The sequence below is a fragment of the Meleagris gallopavo genome, chromosome 20 (assembly GCF_000146605.3).
Source record: "Meleagris gallopavo isolate NT-WF06-2002-E0010 breed Aviagen turkey brand Nicholas breeding stock chromosome 20, Turkey_5.1, whole genome shotgun sequence".
NCBI lineage: Eukaryota > Metazoa > Chordata > Aves > Galliformes > Phasianidae > Meleagris > Meleagris gallopavo.
In genome coordinates, this window is record NC_015030.2 from 5,537,899 (window position 1) to 5,546,823 (window position 8,925).

Here is an 8,925-nt window from a genome sequence, read left to right on the forward strand (position 1 = left end):
TTTTTTCCAGCTACTTTGAGCTGTGGTTGATGAAGATGTGGTGATTTCACACATCCTGGGCCAGGAGGCACCTCTAGGGGCAGATAGCCCACCTCCCCTTGCCCTAGCAATTGGCACAAATGACCTTTGAGGGTACAAGGATAGATGAAACCAACCCCATGGTGCTGCCACGCATTGCTGTTTGAAATGGGGCCATGGGTGTGAGTCCCTCCTCACCCTCTGCGCAGAACCAGAACTCCTAGAGTGGCTCTGGCCTGTTTTTCCCAGTGCTCAAACCCTGTGGCCCCACTTCGCAGCTGAGGAGATTTTCCCAAATGCTTCCTGATGGCTGGCAAGTTCTGGCTCAAATCCTTGTCTTCTCCTGCTTCTTGGTTGGCTGGGAGGAAGGGAAATGGCACTGGAAACCCAAAGAGGGAAGTTCCTGTTGGGCACACGGCCTGGAGGCCATGACAGTGTCACTTCTGCCTTGTTTCCTCCCAGGATCCCAACTGATGACGTATAGCCATGCAGATAGGTGCAGGAGGCAACGCTCAACCTCTCTCTTTTCTCTTTTGGGTGTAGAACTCCATCCGACACAACCTTTCCTTGAACAAGTGCTTCATCAAAGTGCCCCGTGAGAAGGACGAGCCGGGGAAAGGCGGCTTTTGGAAGATCGACCCTCAGTACGCCGACCGGCTGATGAACGGGGCCTTCAAGAAGCGGAGGATGCCCCCGGTGCAGATCCACCCAGCCTTCACCAACAGGGCCCAGCACCAAGCGTGCGGCGTCACCGGGCCGGTGCCTTCCAGCTGTGCCAACGGCAACGTCCTCAACGTCAACACGGAGTCCCAGCAGCTGCTGAAGGAGTTTGAAGAGGTCACCGGCGAGCAGAGCTGGGATGGGAAGAGCGGCCGCAAGCGCAAGCAGCCCTTACCCAAACGCACAGCCAAGGCGGCCCGGCTGCTCAACACGGCCCTGCTCACCCAGGAGGAGCAGACCGAGCTGGGCTCCCTGAAGGGCAACTTTGACTGGGAGGTCGTCTTCGACACCAACCTCAATGGAGATTTTGCCACGTTTGAGGAGCTGGAGCTCACCCCTCCCATCAGCCCCATTGAGCGTGAGGTCGACCTGGCGGGCCATGGATATCACGACAATCCACAGGAGTGGTGCGTGGCTGGGTCCGAGCAGCCCCTCACCGAGCCCAACCCCAACAACCTGGACTTTGACGAGACCTTCATGGCCACCTCCTTCCTGCAGCACCCCTGGGATGAAGATGGCAATGATTACCTGTCCGGCTCCGTCAGCATGGAGCAGCTGTTTGAGCTCGGTGACGCCTCGCTGCCTGTGGATGTCAATGAATGGAGCGCTGTGGGAGCCTTTCTATAAGCAAAGGACCGAACCAAACCCACGGGGGCTTTGGGAGGATGCTCCCTTTGTGCTGCTGGAACTTGCAATGGACAATATTTGCTATGGACAGTCTCCCCCAGCAGATTGATCAGCTTCGTGGTAGGGTTATTCATAGACATACCAACGGGGAGAACACAATAACACAAAAGTTGCTTGAAATATCTTCAAAGGACACACCAGAAGTCTGAGGTCCACGAGTTTCCTCAAGAGAAGAGATAGAACAGTACTTATTTTTTACTTTTTAAGGAACAAAATGTAAATTACCATTTTTCTTTGCATGGAAATGGACACAGCATACAGTCCTCCTCTTCAGAACCAACAGACAAGATTCCTGGTGGCTTCGGACTCCATAGACTACGTGCAATCTTCTCACTCCTTCTTCTCTCTGTTCTTCTCTCTCTTTCTGTCCGGGTTCATTTGTAGGTGTAGCTAATTAGTTAGCAGGCAAATAGAGTCCCCTCTGGATTCTCCAAGTTCAACCTCCCTCCTGACTTGTGCCTGGGGAAGAAGGAAAGATCCGTAAATTCAGTCTGCCTCTTTAGATGTTTTTATATAATCTATTATATATTATATATTCAAAGAAACCTATATTTTTAGCATTAGGACTTCTTTTCAGAGTGGGGTAGGGGAAATGTAGGTTAGGGGTTGTTTTGAACTTTGGCTTATGTTAGTTGTTCTGCACACCAAGACCTGCACAGTGGCTTTGATCAGCATTGGGTCACCCAACTCTGTGTCAATGTCAGCACCGTTCCTGCAGCCAAACTGTGCCGAAACTTGACCCAAAGCTCTTGGATTCCTCTGCTCCTCTTCCCCATGGGTGGTTTGGGTGATGTAGCTGCTGAGTAGAGTAAGGAAAAGCTGTAGTATCAGTGCTGTGTGTCTTAGACTCGCGGAAAAAAAGAAATGGGAGATTGTAAGGATTTTCTTTTTTGGTTGCAGAAGCACTTAGGATTGTTGTTGTGAGTAACATAGCGGGAGTATAGCTGTAGCACTAGAGTCAATAAACCAGCCTTAAAAAATAAAATGAGAAATAACCTTGGTTTAATTTGCAATGGGCAATGGGGGGGTTGGGCACCAAGGCTCCCTGATACCCCACAGCTTCAGTGGGGCTGGGCCAGGAGCTGAAGCCCACTGAGATGCCACCACACAGCCTTGGGGCTGGTGGAGATGTATGTATTTGTATGGGTGATGCTCCTTTTCATCTGTTGTTTTTATATTTTCCTGGGTTGTGGTGAACGAATGCAAAGATACGTGTGCAATTATAACCTTTTTCATGTAGAGTTATTTACAAATTAAAAAGGAAAAGAAAAAATGGAGAAAAAGAAAAAAAAGACTTTTGGTTCCTTGTTTCCCTCCAGCACTGCCTGGCTGTGTCTGAGCCTCTCCCATGTGGGGCTCAGTATCTCACCATCCCAGTCCTGCTCTCCAGTCCTATGGGGGTTCAGCAATCCCCCATAGGAAAACTGAGGCACAAACCTCATGCATGGCACAACTTTCACATCAGGGGGCCCTGCTGACTTGGGGACACTGGGAGCTGCTCCCAAGCTCTGGAGTGTCCTTCTTTGCTCCTGGGGGGTGGTTGTCCCTGTCTCTCCCCATAGGAACACAAACGGGTTGTGAGCCCTCCTGGGTATGGGGTGGTGAGAGGAGCTGCACAGCTCTGCAGGAATAGACAAACCCACGTGGGGCCAATTACACCGAGGAGCAGCTCAGGCTCTGTGAGAGCAGCAAAGCAGAGCAGCAGCTGCAAAGCAAGCAAAGGTGTGTGGGGAGGGTGGGGGGCTGGGACACGGAGCTCAGTGTGGGGGTGGACAGACTGGGGGGACCCACACCTGTATAATGGGATGGTGGGAGAGGTGGTGGGAGGCTTCTGCTCACATTTGAGTACCCCTAAGGCAGCAATGACCCCTCCAGACCCTCACTGGGGCTCAGAGCCTCAGCTGGACCTGCTCCAGGACATCCCAGCCCCTGTGCCTTATGGACTGGATGGGCACTGCAACAGCAGCAGGTGCTCACAATCACAGCTGCTCTCAATCCGGGCAATCTTAGCCCAAAAGAAGGGCTGGGCTCACTCCTGGAGGTGGTCCTGCTTAGTGCTGGGAGGGCAGGGTGTGATTGAGTCGGTGAGGCAGGGGGCTCCCAGAGGCAGGGCTTGGGTCTCCTTTTGGCCTGGGGAGCGTGAGCCCCCAAAGGAGAAATGAGGGGCTGGGGGTGGTCAGGTGCTGGGATGGGCTGGGAGGTGGTGGAGTGCCACTGTGAGGGTGTTAAAGAGATATGAGGATCTCTTTGACTGAAGGACCATTGTTAGCACTGGGATTTGGTCATGCTGATGGTTGGGCTGGGGGAGATGGGATCACACAGGCTGGAAAAAACCTTCCACGATTCTATGGCTGGAGATCTCAATAGTGCGTCTCCTCCTGCCCCGCTCCCTATTGTCAGCACGTGGGCTCTGCTCTCTATTTCTCCTTTTTAAGGGTGTTATTAGCAGGGCTGGGAAAAGCCAGCAGCCCCTCGCTCCTATGATTCACTGCTTCTTTTGCTGGCGAAAAGCCCACATTTCTGCTTCACCCCCTGCAAAAAGCAGTGCCCCGGGCACCCACCCCATACAGGCACTGCCAGCAGCCAGCATTCCTGCCAGCCAGGAAAAAGGGTGAGCATAAAGCAGGCACCAGGAGAGGCCCCAAACAACCCCGTTTTGTTCAGCTCCTGAAAGCAGCGCCGCAAACTTGGACGTGGATCTCATGGGTTTTCCCCTCCCACCCGGGGGCGGTTTTGGGGTTTGGGTGTCAGCCATGGGATGGGGACACGGTGCTCCTGCCCGCGGGTGGCACCGACCTGCCTGGGCATGCCAGATAGATGGGAAGTGCCCCACTCCCTGCTCTGCCCCATAACCTTTGGGTTGTTCAACCAGCAGCCATAAAGCCTCTATCAGTGGTTTCTCTTCTTCCCCTCCAACGCCCCTCATCCATCATCCACCCCACGGGCAAAGGACGACACCTCAACCCAATCTCTGCTTTGCAGAGAGGGGGAAATATACACACAGCCCCTTTTTTCTCTGCTTTTCTTGTGTCTTTCTTTCTCCTCCATTGAGCGCGGCGCTGGCACGGAGCCATGCTGGCAACAGCCGGCTTTCACTTGCTAATCATCCCAAATATTGAAAATCTACGCCTAGAATAAACAGCCCCAAGATTGGGGCCATCTCTGCGCAGTGTGGAAATGCAAATCCCACCGCCTTTTGTTTCCTTCTCTGGGTTCGGTGCTGGGGGTTTGGAGGAGGTCACAGCTCACAGGGTCCCTCCCTACCCCCAGATTGGGTTTTATTATTATTATTTTTTTTCTCCCTCCTCGAGGGGTAAAATAAAAAATTAACCTGTTTTAGGATCCCAGGCTGGGATGGGTTGGAGCACTGCGGGGAGAAGGGGGAGGCTGGATGGAGGAGGGCAGGGGATGGACACGCATTGCATAGCAATGAGAGAACCTCCAAAGTTTGGGAAAACACATGTTTGAGAAAACCTAGGGGCTTAGGTGGGTGAGAGCTGGCAGGACCCTGCAGTGATGGGGTGGGGATGGCATGGGGCAGGAGGGATGCAGAGAGCAGCAGGGCCAGGGGATGGCTTTGGGGGTTCCTGTGATCCTGATTTGGGATGGGTTTACACCCAAAGGGATGGAGCTGTCAGAGCCAAGCCTGCAGAGGTAGAATGATGGGAAAGCTGTGCTAGGTCCTCAGTAGTTTTACCTGGATGGTTCGGGCTGGATACGGACCCACTCCTGCTCTAGGCTTCCGAGCCTGGGTGGGAGTGCTGTGGGGTTAGGGGGGCTCTGGGAAATGCAGCTCTGAAAACAGGGAAGGAGCAAAGCCCCCTGTCTGCTCTTCCAGCTGAAGCCTGTGCGACCAGCAGCACTTGCCCAGCCATAACAGGGGAACTGAAGCTGTGATTATGGACCTGAACCTGACCACGTGCCTGGCAGTGCACAGAGGGGACAGCAGTGCCACCCCCCAGCGCTCCCAGCACCGCCTGCATTGCCCCCCATCCCTGCTCCTCTGTGAAGCTGCTTTAGGTCCCTTCGTGGTTTTGCAGGGCACGGGCTGCGCTGGGAGCTTTTGCACCCCAAGCTGGTCTTGGACGCTTTGCCATGCACGTGGTCTTGCAGCCCTTTTACACACATCCTCATCTTTTCATCCATATTTTTAGGTCTTGCACAAGAGGTGCACCCACCCCTCCTGCACCCTGGCACCCCCCCAGCACAGCACAGCACAGCTCCCTGCATGGCTCTGTGCCCCAGGATGCCCGGTTGGGTTCAGTGGGCCATTGCCAGCAGCCGTTCCCCACGGCAGGGCTGGCACAATGGGGCAGGCTGAGGCTTGTCCAGCACTCCCCTGACTGCAGGCAATGGTCCCTGCGTCACGGCTGTCACAAGGAGATGTGGGGCGTGTGCCCCTTCCTCCTCCTCCAAGCATGCCCAGGGTGGGTGTGGGGGGGTCCTCCAAACTGACCCACACTGCTGCAGCAGGAAAGTGGGGGCACATCCAGCCTTGGGGCGTTGGAAGCTTTGCCCCCACCACCTGTTTGGGGAAGGAGTGTCCGCAGGGTGCAGCTCTGCAGCCTCTGCTCACCCACGGGTGCTACTGCAGGGGTGCTTTGGGAGCATGGGGCCTGAATAGCCAGGGGTTACAAGTGGGCTTAATGTGGGGTGCGGGTCCAATGGGATGCTCCTGTCCCATGCATGGGGTTGGGGGGGCACCAACGTTACGAGCAGCAGGTGTTTACCCAGGAATCACAAAGAATTTGGCCTAGCGTGGTGCTGGTGGGAGGTGTGCCAGCCTGGCAGCCAGGAGAAGCCATGGCTCTGCTCCCAAACAGCACTCGGTTTCTTTGAGCAGAGCCAGCTTACATCTGCATGGGGAGCCCCTCTGTTCCGAGGGGATGGGATGTTGGGGTGCAGTGAAGTCGCTGCTGGGGTGTAGGTGTCGATTTCCAGCCAGGGAATGAGGAGAGCAGCACGGGGATGCCATGCTCTGTCCCAGTAGCTTTTGGTTAGGAGACACATTAACAGGCAGGAATGTGCAAACAGCCAAAGGTCGGGGTAAGGCGGCTGCACAGCCCAGAGAGTGCAGCAAGTGGAGGCAGAACCCCACGAGGGCAATGCAGGGGATCCCTGGGCACGGGGCTCCTCAGAGCCCCCTGATCGCTGTGCCCTCCTCCTGCCGGCTGGCTCTTAGGGGTCACAGAACACATTCCAGTCATGGGGATGGCTCTGGCTGCTGCCCCACACCTCCTCCTCAGCCCCATCGTGTGCGGGGCTGCTGACCCACATGGCAAACACCCCCCGCCTTCCTCAGCAACGCAGCGTAGGGAGAAAATGAGTGTCGTCCCCATCCTGGCCCCAAAGCATGAAATACGGCACCATCAGTCCGTGCCAGGACTGATGCTCACAGTATGCACAGCCCCAAACCTGGCCCAGAACCTCCTCTCCTCCTTCGATTGAGAGCTGAAGGGCTTGGGTATGTGGGATGGGACGCTGCAGTGGTCCCTGGGCTTGGCTGGAGGAGGGGTTCTGCACCCATCCCCATCCACAACGGCAGCACTAAGTAAACAGTGCTGGGGGAACCTCGTTAATCCTGATCATTCATTTACAAAAAGCCATTTAGAGTCGGCTATGCAGGCAGCTCTCAGAGCACTGGGGAAGATTTCCCAGCAAGACCTTAATTCCCTCTGCAAATAAAGCCGGAGGTAGGGAGAGCACAGCTTGTGTCTGTGCTGCGGCAGTGGATGGGGTTATGGGGGGACTTCTGGGGCCAACCCTTAGGGACTGATCCCCACCACCCTACAATGGGCCAAGGGCTGAGCTCTGCTGCTTCATCTTGTTTTGTTTTGTTTTAGGAACTCAGCCAACAGCTGCGGTGCAGCTTTGGGGCAATCGCTGCCGTGCTGCACTCCTTGGCATTGTCCTGCCTTGTCCAGTGCTGCACTGGGAGGACTGGGGAGCTGCAGGAGTTCCCATGTGGGCATGGCTCTCCTGCATGCTGAGAACCTCCACGAGACATCATGGCTCAGAGCAAATCTGGTAGGGCTTGAGACAGCTTTTGCCAGAGAGGCAGAGCTCTTTTGTGGGTTCGGTTCCTTCTCATCCCATTCAAGTTCACCCTAGCAGCAGCTGGGTGCTGAATTCATTTCTGCAGTGGAACTCTTCCTGAGGTGGATAGCACTGAGGCACGATGAGGGGACAGCAAGTCCTCGCTCTGAGGGCTGCTCTTAATTGACTGTACCTGGATCTCATCAAGATTACACCTTTTGTGGGGTGAACTTTGCTGCTACACAGGCAGCTGGGAGGGATGTGCCGTGGGGGTCAGCACAGAGCACACAAAGCAAAGCAAGCTGCTTCCTGCCTCGCTGCCCCCAGATGCACATCAGGTCCTTTCTCTCCTTAGCAGCATTCTGGGAGCCCAGCACCCCAAACCTGCCGTCCACCGAGCAAAATGACCATCATGTCCCCATGGGAGCAGCAGCCACTTGTGTCTGCAGCACCAAAAACTCCCATTGCTGAACAACAGGGCCGTGATGTCATCTGAACACTGTGTCCAAACAGCCCAAAGCCATTGGGTTCTGATCGGATCCCAACCTCCAGTTTTGGAGCAGCACAGCAGCTTTGCTCGGTGCCAAATGGACTCATCAGAACTCTCGTTAGCACACCGCAGCCCCAACCACGCACGACGCCAACTCGGCCGTTGGTGACACCCTGCCAGGGAGAAAAAGGAGCAGGGGGGAAGCAGCATTCCTCCATCCACTGCTGAGTCATTGCCTTTCATCCTCCGCGGCGGCAGCTTCGGCGCGGAAAGCGATTGTTGGAGGGTGGGAAGGCGGCTGTGAGCGGCGGGACGGCAGCAACAGCCGGCGGGACGGGGTACAACCTGTGCTGTTCTGTTTCAGGAGAGGCCGAGGGTGGTTCAGGGGTGTGCACGTACCTGGTACGTGTCACAGTGCTCACATCCCCCTCTGTCCGGTGTCACTTTGGGGGTGTGGGTGCACACGGCTAAGCGAGGGGGGAGATCTCCTTTTGGTTTTGTTCTGCCCTTAGAATGAGGGGGTGTGCAATTACAGAAATGGCATGGATTGGCAGGAAAAAAAAAATCCTTTCCAAATGCAGCAGTGCTCAGCCCAGACAGTTCAATTCTTAGGGACACAGTGCTTGTTAGCAGATGTCCCCACTAACCCTGGTGGGCAAGCACAGCCAGGCTGTGTCACATGCAGAAAATACACTGCCCTTCCTGTCGGCCAGTACACAGCTGTCTGCAGCATGATAAGGTGGATCATAAAATGCACCCATTGTTGAATGAAAGAGACCCATCGGGCTGTCTCAGCTCCTTCCTCAAGCACAGGGTAGGCTGACAAGGGGAAGATAGATGGGGACACAGCGGTCCCCTCTATAGCAGCAGGCTGCACGAGGTTGGGGGGTCTGATTTGTGGCACGCACAGAGCAGCATCTGACATCAGCAGAGCCAGCTGCAGCTGGTGGCAAGGTCACACTGGGGGCACTTCC

The 8,925-nt window shown here is 55.3% G+C and overlaps 1 protein-coding gene across 1 annotated transcript; it reads left to right on the forward strand.

Annotated features, from left to right (window-relative positions):
* Positions 1–194: 194 nt before the first annotated feature.
* On the forward strand, positions 195–2,425 carry FOXJ1 (forkhead box J1). Its single transcript, XM_010721448.2, has 2 exons — positions 195–200; positions 562–2,425. The coding sequence occupies exons 1-2, from the start codon at positions 195–197 to the stop codon at positions 1,363–1,365; spliced, it is 810 nt and encodes a 269-aa protein (XP_010719750.1). The 3' UTR covers positions 1,366–2,425.
* Positions 2,426–8,925: the final 6,500 nt, after the last annotated feature.